The sequence below is a fragment of the Eurytemora carolleeae genome, unplaced genomic scaffold (assembly GCF_000591075.1).
Source record: "Eurytemora carolleeae unplaced genomic scaffold, Eaff_2.0 scaffold227, whole genome shotgun sequence".
Classification (NCBI taxonomy): domain Eukaryota; kingdom Metazoa; phylum Arthropoda; class Copepoda; order Calanoida; family Temoridae; genus Eurytemora; species Eurytemora carolleeae.
Window position 1 is genome coordinate 139,895 of NW_019396557.1, and position 17,086 is coordinate 156,980.

General features: G+C 30.4%; 1 protein-coding gene across 1 annotated transcript; it reads left to right on the forward strand.

Moving 5' to 3' along the window:
* Positions 1 to 6,069: 6,069 nt before the first annotated feature.
* LOC111705465 (uncharacterized) lies at positions 6,070 to 16,730 on the forward strand. Its single transcript, XM_023478023.1, has 8 exons — positions 6,070 to 6,342; positions 9,079 to 9,816; positions 12,447 to 12,523; positions 13,375 to 13,438; positions 13,875 to 13,930; positions 14,297 to 14,337; positions 14,679 to 14,736; positions 15,996 to 16,730. The coding sequence occupies exons 2-8, from the start codon at positions 9,755 to 9,757 to the stop codon at positions 16,091 to 16,093; spliced, it is 456 nt and encodes a 151-aa protein (XP_023333791.1). The 5' UTR covers positions 6,070 to 6,342; positions 9,079 to 9,754; the 3' UTR covers positions 16,094 to 16,730.
* The last annotated feature ends 356 nt before the right edge of the window (positions 16,731 to 17,086 follow it).

The following is a 17,086-nucleotide window of genomic DNA, read 5'->3' on the forward strand; positions in this document are numbered from 1 at the left end:
CGTCTTTAGGCGCATTTTTCCCAAGAGAGACTTAAATCTCTCTATTTAAAAATCGTTCCGGAATTCCGGATTTCCAGAACCTTTTCCATAATGGAAATGGAAAAAATTTCCGGATCATTTCCGTACGTAAACCGTAACCCGGAATTCCGGTGGAAACCCTACTTAAATTTCTCTATCTGAAAGTTTACACTGAACGTAAATCGACTTCAGTTCTGCTAATTTCTAGGTTTAAGCCCTGTTTAAGCCTATGTTTGAACAATGTTTCCAAGTTATAAACATCTAACACCTAGTTTACGCGTCATATGTTGGTTTCTCCGGGTTCCTGGGGGGTTGGAGGAGGTGAAACTCTGCTCTAGAACGGGTTTAAGGATTTAATTTATATCCTGGTATTCACAAATACACACAAACACACAGATTTAATAGTAAAACACAATACGAAACTGTTTTTGTGCAAAAAAGCAGACAAAAATATTTTCTTAAGCACAGAAAAAGTGTAAACTATAAACTATTAAATCATTAAAAAATATTAAAAAGAACTATTTATGTAAAACTGCTTTTTTAGTTTCAATACTTATAAAGCATTGATTGCTAATCAAAGTTAGAGAAAGTATTTATAACGACTGCACTGGATACCAGCGGGACACCGACTGACCCAGACCAGAACCATATACTAATACTCAGGTAGGGAGGGGGGGGGGAGGGGGTACTTATTGAAGGGAGGAAATGGGATTATCCATATACATACTGAAGAAATACAATTCAGTAGGTATGAGAGTGGGGGGGGGGGGTCTTTAAAAAAGACCAAAACATAATATTATCAAAATAAATGTGTCTCCCAAATTAAGATTTTTTACGCTATATAAAAAATACATTTTAACGATATTCGAATTAAAAAATATTCTATAAATTAATGAAATATGTGTAGCCCGGTTTGTACACTTGTGCCTCAAATGGTAGAAGTATTTTGTATTAATAGCAATGCATACACCTGGGAAAGGCAGGCGCTCATGAGCCACAACCTTTTCCCCTGCCATGTACATATTAGTTTTTTTTGTCTTCCAGCAGCCTTGAGCCACAAATATTCGGTACTCCAGCAATTATATTACTTTTTTCAATAGTAAATGGTACATTAAATTTTCAAAAATCCATGCCACCCCGATAAGCCAAATAAAATTCTGAGAACGGTAGATAATGTTCCTTTTAGGACTAATCAACGTTAATTAAGGACACTATTTTACGTTACAGTACCGTTACATGTACCCACATTAGCTTTAAATGTAACACTACTATTTTACGTTACAGTACCGTTACATGTACCCACATTAACTTTAAATGTAACACTACTATTTTACGTTACAGTAATGTTACATGTGCACACATTAACGTTAATTGTAACACTATCATTTTACATTACTTACGTTACAGTACCATTACATGTGCACACATTAACGTTAATTGTAACACTATTATTTTACATTACTTACGTTACAGTACCGTTACATGTGCACACATTAACGTTAATTGTAACACTATTATTTTACATTACTTACGTTACAGTACCGTTACATGTGCACACATTAACGTTAAATGTAACACTATTATTTTACATTATTTACATTACAGTACCGTTACATGTGCACACATTAACGTTAAATGTAACACTATTATTTTACATTACTTACGTTACATTTAACCTTAAATAACATGAAATAAACATATAAGTACCATATATTTAACATTATCTAACGTGAATATAAAATGTAAATGTTAAAAACTTGATGACTATAATTTTAAATGCACGATGTTCCTTCATATATCCATACAAGTAATTCCACAAATTTGGAATGTCTGCAACTATTAAAGGTTAAAAAAGTCTCTGCACCAAGCAGGATTTGAAAATTCTGAGGATATTAATTGTGTCAGAATGACAAATGGGTTTAGAAAGGTTAGGAAAGGAGTGGATATTTTCGACAAAAAAATCTAGATTGTATGTTCATCTTGGACACAGTGCTTCAGAATACATCTCGTCTACAATTTTTTCCTTACAGCTGGCAGAGTATAAACTGGTATCATAGTGCATGGTGCACAACCTATTAGGATTCTACTCTCTATGTTTCCATTTTCCTTATTTCTTGCAAGAGGAAAGTGGAAGATGAGGAGAGAACCCCTCCCCCCCCCTCTCTACACTATGTTTTTTCCAAGTAGGGTGTACTGCCATGTTATTCCACACAGGGTTCTGTTCAGCCATAACAAAAATGGAGAGAGTTGTATAAGAACCTGACTGTTCTGAGCTCCCTTGATGCTTACACACACAACGCAATATGTAAAGAGAAAATAGACTATTTTTCAGAGGAATAAAATGCACACGGTTTATTTAAATCACAATTTAAAAGCATTAAATTTACCATTTCATGAATCATAGAGTAATAATTCCCGGAAAATAAAAATAATGTGGCGAATAGTTGTGGCTTATGGAAGACTAAAAAGCTAATCTGTTGCATCTAAAAGAACAAAATTGTGGCTCATGGCCGCCTACCTTCCCCCGCTCATGCAGCTTATTTGCATTGATTTATAGAGTACGGATTTGTTACACAAAACAACAACACCATTGATTAAAAAATATCTTTTTTTACGTTTTAGCACTTTTTATGATAAGATTTTCGACAGCCATCTTATAACTTTAGCATATTAGTTAAAGTGTAATTGTTGAAAACGTCTGTTTTACTATAGGTTTTCACAACAATACCTTCTTTCTACTGTCACCAAAAAAAAAAATTTGGTGGATAAGTCATGAAAGATGCCTTAATGCTGCATTCGTCCATAACCACCTCCCCTACTTGAAGTCCTTCGTCCTCAACAGTCCTTACTTCATCTTGTATATATATATAGGGTGAGTAAAAAAAAAGTGTGATTTGCGGCGCCTGGTGCAAAATTGTACTCTCCTGTATAGTGTTTTTTCAATATTTTTTTGAAAATTTATAATTTTAAAATTTTAAAAAGGTTGAATCACAGAATCTCAGAAAATTTGCAAAATTCGCAATTTTCAGTTCTGGTATAATTTTTACGGAAAAATTGTTTTTCAATTGTTTTTAAGGTTTTAACTGAACAACGTGTATATTTAATACTTTAGAATATACTGAGAAGAAAGACTAGAGAATTCAAACAACTTTTCCTTAAAAATTAGACCAGAACTAAAAATTGCGAATTTTCTCATTACAATTTTGCAAATCTTCTGTGATTCTTTGATTCAATGTTTAAATTTTTTTAGATTTCGATAGACATAATTTATATACACATTTTTGCTTTTCTGAACTTTTGATGTTGAGAGAAAAAAAGCTTCGCGGATTTTCTTTTGGGTCATTGGAGTAACAAAAAGAGGTGCGATTTTGCACAAGGCGCCGCAAATCACACTTTTTTTGACTCACCCTGTATATATGTATTTTTGTTTGTTTGTTTGTAACAATAAACATCATAAAGGCTGAACCAATCTGGCACTCATTTTTTGCTGGACCTCGCATGACCCAGGGCAAGATTTCAAAATGGTCAATGTTTGAAAAATCCACAATTAAAATCGCTAGTTAGCGATTTTTTGTAATTGTTTGATAATTTAAAAAGAGAAAATGCGGCTGATTGAGCAACAATTAAAAGTTAAAATTGAAGATAAGCTTTAATTAAAAAGAAAGATTTTATGATTTTATGAATTTATTTAATTTATGAATTTGTACAATCAAAACAGACAATTTTTGAGTTTAATATGGTGAGAACCTGAAAACTGTGGATTATGAAGACGACATTCAAGCAATAATTAAGTTACAGGGTGTCCCAAGAAACATGACAGTTGGTAAATAGTATTGAATGTCTTCTTCCATTTACTTTAGAAGATATTAAAGACTTTTGCAGTTTATTTTGATGAAAAAATCTTTTACTCACGAATATTCTACTTTTAAATTAATTTTACTATATAATATGACAGACATGTAATGTTTTTTATTATTCTGTTTGGCATAAAAGAACTGTATAAATTATGGAAGAAGACATTTAAAACCATTCACCAACTGTCATGTTTTTTGGGACGCCCTGTATTTGATCTTGTATTTTACTTTTGACGTATTAAATCAATTATTCACTGAAAAGTGTCTGTTTACACTGCACAAGTGCTGTGCTCCATGTTAATTGGACTTTATAATGTCACAATTTGTGTCTAACAGTCATCTTTCTAGTCCAGAGTTTCCTAGTTCTCAAATTCTTTTTCGAGACAAAACGAGAACTTTTCTATCCAAAGCTTTAGTCTTAGAACACGCACCTCTGCCCCCTTCAGTAAAAATAAATTCAACATATATGAAGCATAAAGTCTGACCGCGTCGACCTTGTTGCACCGGCAAGTCTTGTTGATTGTCTGCTTAATCAAGCCAATGTTCGTGCGGTACAGTACAAACTGGGACCGGAAAGGTTGACCCGGCTCGGAAATTCAAATGTACTACGACTGCCCGTGACAATTTAACTTTAAAGCATCCCCTGTCATTTCATGCATAAACTCTCCCAGGATTCAAAATAGCGACAAAAATCTCTTTAATAGAAAATATGTTATCCTGTATGCCGAGTCCATTAGTGCCTCATCCAACCAGGGTTCAGTCATGTGTTTGTTGTCTATTCTGAACCAATAGAAATAGTTTGGTGGTAACAACTATCTTTCTATCTATCTCATTATCCAATTAGAGTTACGAATCCTTCAATCGGCGCTAAAACAGTGAATGGAAATATTTACTTCTACTGAAACTCTAGTGATGCATTTCTCAGGAAATTATTGGGACCAATGGTAGAGAGGATCTTTTTTAGGAAAAAATTTTAGAAAATTCCCAAAATCGTATGACCAAAGTGTTGAACCGTGGAGAATTTCTCTACTGAGTGTATTTTATTGCGAATTTCTTTTTAATGCTTGCTCATTTATACTTTTAATATTCTACAAATTAAACATGAAATTCTATACTGAATCTTTTAACAACAAAAAATAGGCTTCCCAATCAATGTACGTAACTGGCCGAAAAAATTTATACTTTGCTAAAAAACATTCTTATTTATAATTTTTACTGAGAAATTTCCATGAATTAGAAAACAGTAAACTTACCATCCTGACCTTTAACTCTACAAAATGTTAGATTTATTTTTTTAAAGATTGCTGTATTTTAATTGATTTCCCCTTTTTTTATTTTTTATAGTTCTATGTCTTCCACACATTGCTTCTTTTGAACCTTGCATTTTATAGTTTTCCTAGACGTTTCACAGACGACTGTACGGACTTCCTACAGGCCTGAATTTCTATTCCCTGCAACTTAAACTTGTATTTTACTTTTTTTAAATCATTAACTAAGCTATTTTCAGGCTTATTCCAGGCCATGGACCAAATTCGAGCTTCAGATCCCTACATTATAATATTATATTTTTAGGTCGTCATCTTATTCCTTGTGGGTAACAATGTAAAAGTTGTAATTCTAAAAAAAGGAAAAAAAGGAAAGTTACATATTTATTGTTTACATTACATTTAATCTTGTTTAATTGTTTAATTAATTATTGATTTTGTTGTTCATCTATATATAAATGTGGTTTGTCTGTCTGTTTGTTTGTCTGTTTGTTTGTTTGTTTGTATCCAATAAACGTCAAAACGGCTAAACCGATCGGGCCCAAATTTTTTGTGGGACATCTAGGGACCCCAGGGAAGGTTTATGAAAAATCAAAATTTCAAATATTTGTCTCTATCCAAATTCGATCGTCATTAAATTTTTAAAAATTTTGAAAATCCGCGAAATTTTTTGTGAAAATCCGCGAATTATTTTTGTTTTGTTTTACGATGTACACAAAGAGAACATGTTCACAACTAATTTAGAAGATGGGCGCGAAGCGCCCTATAAGGCTAGAAAGAAGGGCGCGAAGCGCCTTGAATTTCTAGTTAGTTTTAGATATTCTCTGATTTACTCTCTTCTTCCATCTTTCTCTCTCTCTTTTTAATTTTAATTTTCTTCTAAACTTTGTTTTATTCAATTCAAAATTGAAAACATTGATATATAATTCATCTTTAAATAGACAAAGCGTTGTGAATCAGGCAATCCCATCTTTGCATGGAGGGTCACTTGGAATTACGCTCACTGTCCCTTTTGAAATTTGATCTCGGTGTATTATTCAATAAGTTTGAACTTTAATTAATAATGAGCTCACTATTTACTAATAAAATAATCTGTGCGCACATCCAATCCTTGAAGAATATGGCGCGCTACGCGCATCAATCTATCTGCCTAGAGCAAAGCCTGTGTGCTGGTACTAGTTAGAACGGAGAAATTTTCTGAACAGGTGAAAATCAGCTGATCTTACATTTTATATAAACTATTATATTTAGAAAACTAGAATTCAGTTCGGTTAAAATTTGGGCCTTGACAGTGTGTTTCGTTAAACATTAGACAAATTCAATTAATTTTGTTTACATCAACAGACAGCAGTTGGTAAAATTTGTAAAATCTAATATTTATCCGTAAGCATCTTTTTTTGGATTGAATTTACAATTTACAAATCCTTAATTTACTAGTACATTTTTATCCATAAACGTCTACATTTCCAATTAATAATATACAAATTACAATATACTTTTATATGAAAATTTACAAATAGGTTGTGAATTTACAAATAGGTTGTAAATTTACAAATAGTTTGTAAATTTACAAATAGGTTGTGAATTTACAAATAGGTTGTGAATTTACAAATAGGTTGTAAATTTACAAAAAGGTTGTGAGTTTACAAATAGGTTGTGAATTTACAAATAGGTTGTGAATTTACAAATAGGTTGTGAATTTACAAATAGGTTGTGAATTTACCAATAGGTTGTGAATTTATAAATAGGTTGTAAATTTACAAATTGGTTGTAAATTTACAAATAGGTTGTAATTTTACAAATGACAAAGAAATATTACGATAGTCTCATACTGAGCCTCTAATGTGATTTCTGGAATATTTATGAAGTTGTAGAGAAGCCACAAAGGAAAATATTCAGTTCTACAAAAAATTTCAGAATTAAACACGTCTGCAGCTGGAAAAATGATGATATTGTTTAATAATTCAACTTATTAAATTAATAATTCTGATTATTAAACAGGAACCTGATGCAGAGATGAGACTTTAGAGATGGCCGCTCCTGAAGCTTTACATATTTTCATTCTTTGCCAAAAAACATATTCAAAAGATAATTTTAAAGACAAAAACAGAAATTAATCCTCAGATCTTTAGAATTAAGGAGTTTCAGGTCTTTAATAAAGTCTCATCTTTTTGGGTAACCCTCTGTATATATATATATATATATATATATATATATATATATATATATATATATATAAATATATATATAAATATCAGCTGTTCATTTTTCCAAACTTTATTTTGTTTTTATAAGAATTATTTTAATAGAATAATCCTGACTGAAAACTGTTTATGCAAAGGCAAGTTATTTTATGCATTGTTATGTGTGTATTCATTATGGGACATTACGCATTTTATAACATTGTCTGGTGTATATTCATTGTGTGAAATTACGTATTTCAGTATATGTTATTCGTATTTTCTATAGCATTGTTATTTGTATTCATTATGTGCAATTACGCATTTTATATAGAATTGTTATGTGTGTTCATTGTGTGAAATTACATATTTTATTTAGCATTGTTATGTGTATTCGTTGTGTGACATTACACATTTTCTACAGCATTGTTATGTGTATTCATGTGTCAAAATTACGAATTTTCTATAGCATTGTTACGTGCATTCATTATGTGGAATTACGCATTTTCTTTAGCATTGTTATGTGTATTCATTGTGTGACATTACGCATTTTCTATGGTGTTGTTATTTGTTTTCATTGTGTGATATTAAGCATTTTCTACAGCATTCTTATGTGTGTTCATTGTGTGACATTACGCATTTTCTATAGCATTGTTATTTGTATTCATTATGTGTAATTACGCCTTTTCTATAGCATTGTTATTTGTATTCATGGTGTGACATTATGCATTTTCTATAGAATTGTTATGTGTATTCATTGTGTGACATTACGCATTTTCTATTGTGTTTTATTTGTATTCATTGTGTGATATTACGCATTTTCTATAGCATTGTTATGTATATTCATTGTGTAAAATTACGCATTTTCAATTGTGTTGTTATTTGTATTCATTGTGTGATATTACGCATTTTCTGTAGCATTGTTATTTGTATTCATTGTGTGATATTACGCATTTTCTATAGCATTGTTATTTGTATTCATTGTGTGATATTACGCATTTTCTATTGTGTTGTTATTTGTATTCATTGTGTGACATTACGCATTTTCTATAGCATTGTTATATTTTTCATTGTGTGACATTACGCATTTTCTATTTCACTGTTGTGTGTATTCATTGTGTGTTCATTGTGTGAAATTACATATTTTATTTAGCATTGTTATGTGTATTCGTTGCGTGACATTATGCATTTTCTATTGTGTTTTTATTTGTATTCATTGTGTGATATTACGCATTTTCTATAGCATTGTTATGTGTATTAATAATGTGTAATTATGCAATTTCTATAGCATTGTTATTTGTATTCATTGTGAGCAATTACGCATTTTATGTAGAATTGGTATGTGTGTTAATTGTGTGATATTACGCATTTTTCTTTAGCATTGTTATGTGTGTTAATTGTGTGATATTACGTATTTTATATAGCATTGCATTGTGTATTCAATTTAGAAATTTACGCATAGTTTAGAGCATTTTTGTGTATTCATTGTGAGTCATTACGCATTTTCAGCAATTTAAATTTTTGGCAAATATAAATTTTTAGCAAATAACATATTTGTAACTATATTTCCTAAAGTTTTTATTTGCAAAGATGTAAGGATTAGAAAATTAGACTCTTAGCAAGAAAGCAGTTTTTTTAATACATGTTAACATGTTAACATACGATATTTTTATAAGTCTGAAGAACAGATATGTACAATCTTCCTAATTCCATCAAAATTCATAAACATTCCTTTATTTTCTATTATATTTTATATTTTAGCACTGCAGATTGAAGGAGATCAAGCTTAGTAGCTTGGAAATAATCAAGATCAATTCCTTACCTTCAGATCAAGATCAATAGCTCAAATGTGATCAGTTGCTTGTGATCCAAATCGAGACTTGAAATGTGAACAGGATCAATATTGTCATATTGAGTGAGATCATGACCTTATGATTGGGATCAAGACCTTAAATGTGATAAAGATCAAGCCCTTAGATGTGATAAAGATCAAGTCCTTAAATGTGAAAAAGATCAAGCCCTTAAATGTGATAAAGATCAAGCCCTTAAATGTGATAAAGATTAAGACCGGAAGTATGATCAAGATCAGTACCATAGAGACAGGAAAGCTTACCTCAGATCAAGATCAGTACCTTGCAATCAAGACCAGCACCTTGTCATCAAGCTCAGTACCTTGTAATCAAGATCAGTTCCTTGTAATCAAGATCAGTACCTTGTAATCAAGATCAGTACCTTGTAATCAAGATCAGTACCTTGTAGTCAAGATCAGTACCTTGTAATCAAGATCAGTACCTTGTAATCAAGATCAGTACCTTGTAGTCAAGATCAGTACCATGTAATCAAGATCAGTACCTTGTAATCAAGATCAGTAACTTGTAATCAAGCTCAGTACCTTGTAATCAAGATCAGTACCTTGTAATCAAGATCAGTTTAAATCATGACGCGAAGATCAGTGAAAAGCAAATCCGGGAATCAAAATCAAGATTATACAACCTCAAGGCAAAGATGCAGAAAATATAAATTAATCTTTTTTAAAATTTTCAATCGCAAAATTGTTTTTTTTTAATTTAAAAACTAGTTTCATATCGTTTGTATTCGGAATTACAAGTGCAGAGAGTTCCCATTAATTGACAACTTTTAAATATATGGTCTTCAATTGCCAATGAAATTCTCTTGTAAAGAAATTGAGTCTTTGCCACAAATTCAAATTTTCAAATCCTTATATCTTAGCAACCTGATGGCGTAAACTTGTTATGTGCCAAACTTAGACTATTTTATCTAACCGAATTCATAGTTTGAAATATCTAAGGTCTATACGACATTAAGTTGCAAACATATTGGGATTAAAAAATCAAAGTTTGTGAAAAAGATTCAATTCCTTTCCTGAAAAAAAGTGATTTTTTTCTATAACTCTATCTGGCCTTTTCCTGAAGATATTTTACCTAATTGGCTGATAAAATTCCACCCGGGTTGTCTTTTAATAAGACTATCATATATTTATTTTCTAATTCTTAAAGGAAGGATATGCTTTACATTTCTAAGTGCACATATTGGACTTAAAATCTTGTATATGTGCAAGTCTAATTGAAAATCCTTTTTTAGAAACCCATTAAAATTAAAATACTTTTCTTTGCAGCCTAACCCCGTCATTTCGAAAATTTCGTTCCTTATAAAATGTTTTCATAATTTTCCATAAAAACTTTTTTTTAGTTCATTTGAAAAGGTTTGAGACAATTTTATTGTTGTCACTCCATACAATGTTTATTGGGATACCCTGCACTATAGCTTCAAAGTAAGATGCATTCGGAATTTATAAATAAAGAAGAATTCAGCTATACCTACAACCTCTTGCCTGTTTAAAATTGAGAGTTAAACCCCTTAAAGGGACTGTAAAGGAAAAATGAAAGGGGGTATAGGCTGAAAGCTAATCAATTTAGCTCTCGATCGCGACCCATGAAAGTCATATCTGATGTTCCTATCTCGAGAAATTGATATACAATTTTGTCAAATTTACACGAAAATTAATATATATATACAATTTTGTATAAAAGTAGTAGGTTTTAATCTTATAGAATTGAATATATATTAGAGTGGAATTTACTAGAAAAAAGTGTAAAACGGCCATTTTGTTGTACTGTTTCCATACTGCAGGTGTACTTCACATATTTATGCTATATAACCTTTTGGGCCCTGGAACATCATTTTATAGAAATCTAAAATTAATATTAAAGGAAAACCAAATTATGAAAAAGGTTGGTTTCATAATTGACTAATGATCATTTCACATAGACTCTATGCCTTTCACCTTACAAACGATGATTTTCCGTTATAACTAAAAATCAAATGATGTTTTTTATTCACCTAATTCATTATAAAGTTTATTTAACAGCTTTAAAAATTCGAAATTGAAATGAATAGTCTATTGAACATACTGTATTAATGTACTCTACTGCATATAATTTGTGAACATTTACATGATTTGTACACTTTGAACTCCCTTTCAGGCTGAAAGGGACTGAAAAAATTCATACCGAGAGATTCTTTAAATTCCCCTCTAATATATATTCTATTCTCAATGGTTTAAATAGATCAAATTCAGCAAATAAGCGACCAATCTGAAAACGATGATATCCAAGAGAAAGCTAATTGTAAATTAGGTTTACTTTTATATTTTTTATTTATATTTTTAATAGATTTCATTCATAATATTATTTATACGCCCGCATTACTTGACCAGAAATTCCACCAATGGCAGTGCAGTAAAGTGGTCATGTGATACAGGCGGAGACACGTGATCAGTATACTGCTCTGCCATTGGTGATAGTTCTGGTCACGTGATTTACGTTTAAGATTTTCTAAATTTTACATATATGAACTTTCGTATAATTTTAACACAGTTTTATATCAATTTCTCGAGACAGGAACATCAGATATAACTTTCATGGGTCGCGATCAAGAGCTAAAGTGATTAGCTTTCAGCCTATACCCCCTTTCATTTTTCCTTTACAGTCCCTTTAATTCTGAAAAGACGACATCTAGTGTCAATATATCTGTTAATTATTCTATAGATTGAACACTCTAATTTTCCAGTCCTTATTTTTCCAACCTGATGCAAAAGTGTAAACCTTTGATTTGTCAAACTTTAGTTACATATCAAGGGCCATACAACATTCTGGTTGCAATAGGTCGAGGAAAAAAGTTTGTGACAAGTGTTCAGTTCCTGTATATATTAACTCCAGACTCTTTCCAGTTTTGTTTCATTCCTTTTGCAGTGAAACCCTTAATAACGAATACATCGAAAGAATTCATAAAATTCCTCACTTTCTGATAATTGAATGTTGCAGATATTTAGTTTTTTAATTAAATGATTATATGGAACTCTTTAAAACTGTTCCCACATATTCATAACTATTTATTTATTTTCGCAATTACTGAGATTTACGTAATATAGTATAAAACTCATTGAAAAATTTTCAAGTCGACATTTGATAAAATCTTTCGATGAATTCATTATTAAGGATTTCACGGTAGTTTCTCAAAAAGGCCTGAAGTTGATCAATAATAAAACCTTGCACAATGTTTTAATGAACTTTCAAATAATTTAATAATAAAACCTGCATTTTGGACAGGGATCTTCAAGAACCATTACAGAAGTTACAAACAATACAAAATAATCGAAACAATTCGATATTTCAAGTTTTTCCAGGGAAAAAATAATAATTTCTTATCCTAATAAATTAAAATTTGTAACCGATCAAAAATATACGGTTTTAATTTTGAAAAGTTTAGGTCAGACGGGACAATAAATGACAATAAATGACAATAAATGACGATAAAGGACAATAAATGACAATAAATGACAATAAATGGCAATAAATGACAATAAATGACAATAAATGACAATAAATGACAATAAATGACAATAAATGAAGATAAATGACAATAAATAGACAATTAATGACTATAAATGACAATAAATGACAATTAAAGACAATTAATGACAATAAATGACATTAAATGGCAATAAATGACAATAAATGACAGTAAATGACAATAAATGAAGATAAATGACAATAAATGACGTTTAATGACTATAAATGACAATAAATGACAATTAATGACAATAAATGACAATAAATGACAATAAATGACAATAAATGACTATAAATGACAATAAATGACAATTAATGACAATAAATGACAATAAATGACAATAAATGACAATAAATGACAATAAATGACAATAAATGCCATTAAATGATAAATGACAATAAATGACAATAAATGACAATAAATAACAATTAATGACAATAAATGATAAATAAATCATGGGATAGTAAATCGCTTTCTTCAAAGTCTAAATGTTTATTTAATAAATCGTGGCAAGCAAATATTCGATATTTCAAACTATATATCTAATAGCCAAAAATATCAAAGGTTTACATAACACCATCAGATTGCAAAGATGCTAGTAAAGAAGAGTTTTTGGCGAGTAATTCCGTTGCAAACTTTTTTTAAAAAGACATATTAATTATTAAAATACTATTTTTTTTAAAGATTCGACAGAAGAGACTTCACAGCTTAATTCTTTAAGTACTAATCCACCTTCGTTAAACCTGAGGAAAATCAACTTTAAAATAATTAATTGTGTGAACAAACTTCTTTTTGATAAATTCAGTATTTCAATTGTGGTTTCTCTACAAAAGTAACTTGCTCATTGATTCTGCAGATACAATGAAAGAAAATAATCAGAATTAAACACTTTTCAATGATTATTAATTAATTTGAAAATAATTCACGTCAAACTAAAGTAAAATGCACTTACGATTAAAATCTTTTATGTTTTCCATTATAAATCCTCTTATTGAAGAGTTATTTAAAAGAACTAAAATGTTTTGAATTCATGATAAATAATCAAGTAAATTTGCTTTTCTTACAATTGTGCTTAAAATCAGAACCAGAGGAGCTACGGAGTCACAAAGTCGTAACAGCAATGTCAATTGAATTTGACCTTCTCATCCTGGTTAGTTTGCTGTGAATTAATACTTGATTTTTAGTAATGGTGTTGGGAAAATCCATAGCAGTATTCCTTTTTGGCTGACAACAATCCTAGGAACTAAATTAGAATTAAATTAGTTAAAAAATATTTTCTGAATTTAAAAACAATGCAAATTTGGTTATCACTAAAGAATGTATCCCGGTATTCTTGTTGCATTATCCAAACTAGTATTCAGATCTAGTCTTTTCTTATACCAGCCCGTGTAGTCGACCCGACGCTTTTTTTTAAATAAATATCGGTAGCATGAATGTAGACCGTCAAGCCCCGATCTATGTAATGTTTTGACTGCCATCTAACGCAATTTATTGCAATTAAATTAAGTTTATTTAACTACTTGATAAAAATAAGAATTTAAGAAAATTTTACAATTTTACAATTTTGGAACGATTGTCATTTTGATTCTGATTTGGTGATTATTAGGATTCTTTTTACTGCTTGCATTTGTAGTCCACTGGATACAGGTTAGAAGAAAAACAAATAAAACCTTAATAAAAATCATAAATGACGGCTTATCTTTTAAGAAATAATAATTATACTAATAATTCAACTGCATAATAATAATAAAAATAAAAATTATAATAATCATAAGCATAATAATAATAATAATAATAATCTCAAAGTACTTAATCACTTAAAGGACGTCAAATGTTTTCAGTGTTTTGAGCTGCAACAATACATTTTGGACATAAATGAGGCGTATTTCTTTATTTTAGTTTAGTTTTGGCTTTTTAATATTTTTAATATTTTTCATATTTTTAATATATTAATATTTTTTAATATTTCTCCCAATTCTGTTTGTTAGGTCCTAAGACTGGTGATAGACCGGAAGAAGAAAAAACCCGAACATCGTATTGTCGGAGGTAAAATTATAATTATAATACAGTGGTTAGCGTTTATATCAATACAATGAAGACGACTGTTTATTAATATATCTTTTATCCCAGACAAGCTTTTTTCAGATTACAGGCTTGTTGTTAATTAATAACTTCTATTTGTTTATATGTTGAATTTTAACAGAAAGTCGTCTTCATTGTTTTGATATATATGAAGACGACTTTACAAACTTTTTTTTTAATTACTTACTTTAAAATAATTTTTATACGAAATTTTTAATTCTGGAAAGGAGCTGAGTTGTTGCTGCAAACTCAAATTTTCTAATCCCTATTTCTTTAAAAACCTAATGGTCGAAACCTTTCATAATTCAAACTTAGGTTTTCATTAATTATAGAATTCATAGTTTTAAATATCAAAGATCTACGACATCAGGTTGCACAGATGTAGGGATTATAATTTAGGAGTTTGTGGCAAAACTCGTTTCCTTTAAATTGAAATAACAAATTGTAAATTACTTATTTGTACATGGTGTTAAAAAAGACTAGTAAAGTTGTTGAGTCCCGAAAATTCTGTAAAAATACACAAAACTGCGCTGCACATTGAGAGCGTTTTATTCTAGATGGTTCTTTTAATCTTCAAAAGCTTTATTAGTCTGGCTAAATTTTATATAAAAACTTTAAATTCTCGTGGTCAACTTTGTTCCCGTATATCAAATCAAAACAAAGTTTTTTGCCCACGCAAGGGACTGTAAGCGTAATTTCAAGCGACCCTCTATGCAAAGATGGCAATGCCCGATTCACAACGACACCCTTTCATATGATCAATAATGTGGATGATATTGTCGTTTTTCTAGTTTAAACAGTGTTAAATTCTGATAATTCCTCTATGTTTCCTGAGTATAATTGCGAAAGACATTTTTTTAGCTAAACCATTATTGAAAATAATCCACGCACCTCTGACCCTTCAGTAAAAGTAAATTCAACCCAAAGTCTGAAGGCGTCAACCTTGTTGCACCGGCTAGTCGTATTGAGTGTCTGCTTTATTTACCCAATGTCCGGGCGATACAGTACAAACTGGGACCGGAAAGGTTGACCCGGCTCGGAAATTCAAATGTACTACGGCTGACCGTAAATCAGTTTTCAAAATCATAAGACCACGCTTTAAAGGGTACAGTTGCGAATCTGAAATTGCTGTATCTATGGACGGAGGATCACTTGTAATCATGCAAACGGTTCCTTTAATTTCTGCTCTTTTTCCATGCTTCTTTCCATGCTTGTTTATTTAGGAAAGATGAGTATCAAGACGCTGGAACGAGAAAATTCAGTTTTCCTTGATTTCATTAAATCCGACCACCATGATGAATATCAATCTTTTTTACCTTAAACAGATTTTAAAGATCAATTTGATCAAACAGACTGCACTCTCCACAAAACGCTACCATATGTTTGGTCAGAGTACTGTTGATTACAACAGAATACACCGAAAGCTTAGTTGAGGGTGACTGTTGTCTTTGTATGTATGTACGTAGCTAAACCGTAAGGCTTAATTATAAATTCTCTATATATTGATTTAAGGGTATAGTAGATAAATCTCCAGGCTTTGTACTTTAAATATAACCGAGATAAATAAAACAATATTTTATTTTATAGTTTATTATAACCATCGAAGTGCAGGTTGTAGAACAAAAATGTAAATTACGTAAAAAAAGGAAATCAAAGCCCGATGGAATGTATCATTTTCATTTTCAATTTATAATTAAAATTGTGTTGATGCCCTGTGATTAAAGCCGTTTGTAAACGCCTGCCTGGTCGCCTCTGCCGTGCTGATCCGCATTGTGTAATTGAACCCTTCCGTCCCCATAGTGTTGTTTTAGAGTTTATTTAGATACAGGGGGTTTAGCTAAAACAGCTCCGAGCTATTGAGCTCTCCTGCTGAAGGAGCAATTATATGATGTTAAATATGTTATCGTTAGAACTGTTATGCTAATGTTTCCTTCAGAAATATATAATTTAAATTTAAATTTCCATTGATTCTAATTTGTCTGAAAGTAAATGACATTCCTGTGTAAAAAATAACAAATCATTTTTATTATTTATTATCATTTTTAAAAGGGGCGGGATTAAATGAAAATTGTTGCATACCAAAAAACCAGTTTTTTATAAAGGAATGAGAATTTTTTCATGAAATAACATGAAGAATATATTGTACAATAAATATCATAATCAATCTTTCCATTTGATCTTGTTGGTTAGATTTAACTGTAATTCTTTCGAAACAAATTAATAAATATATGTGTACTAACTAGTAACTACTAATAATTAATTTGAATATTTGAACTAATAATTAATTTGAATATTGGACAATAACCATTAATTA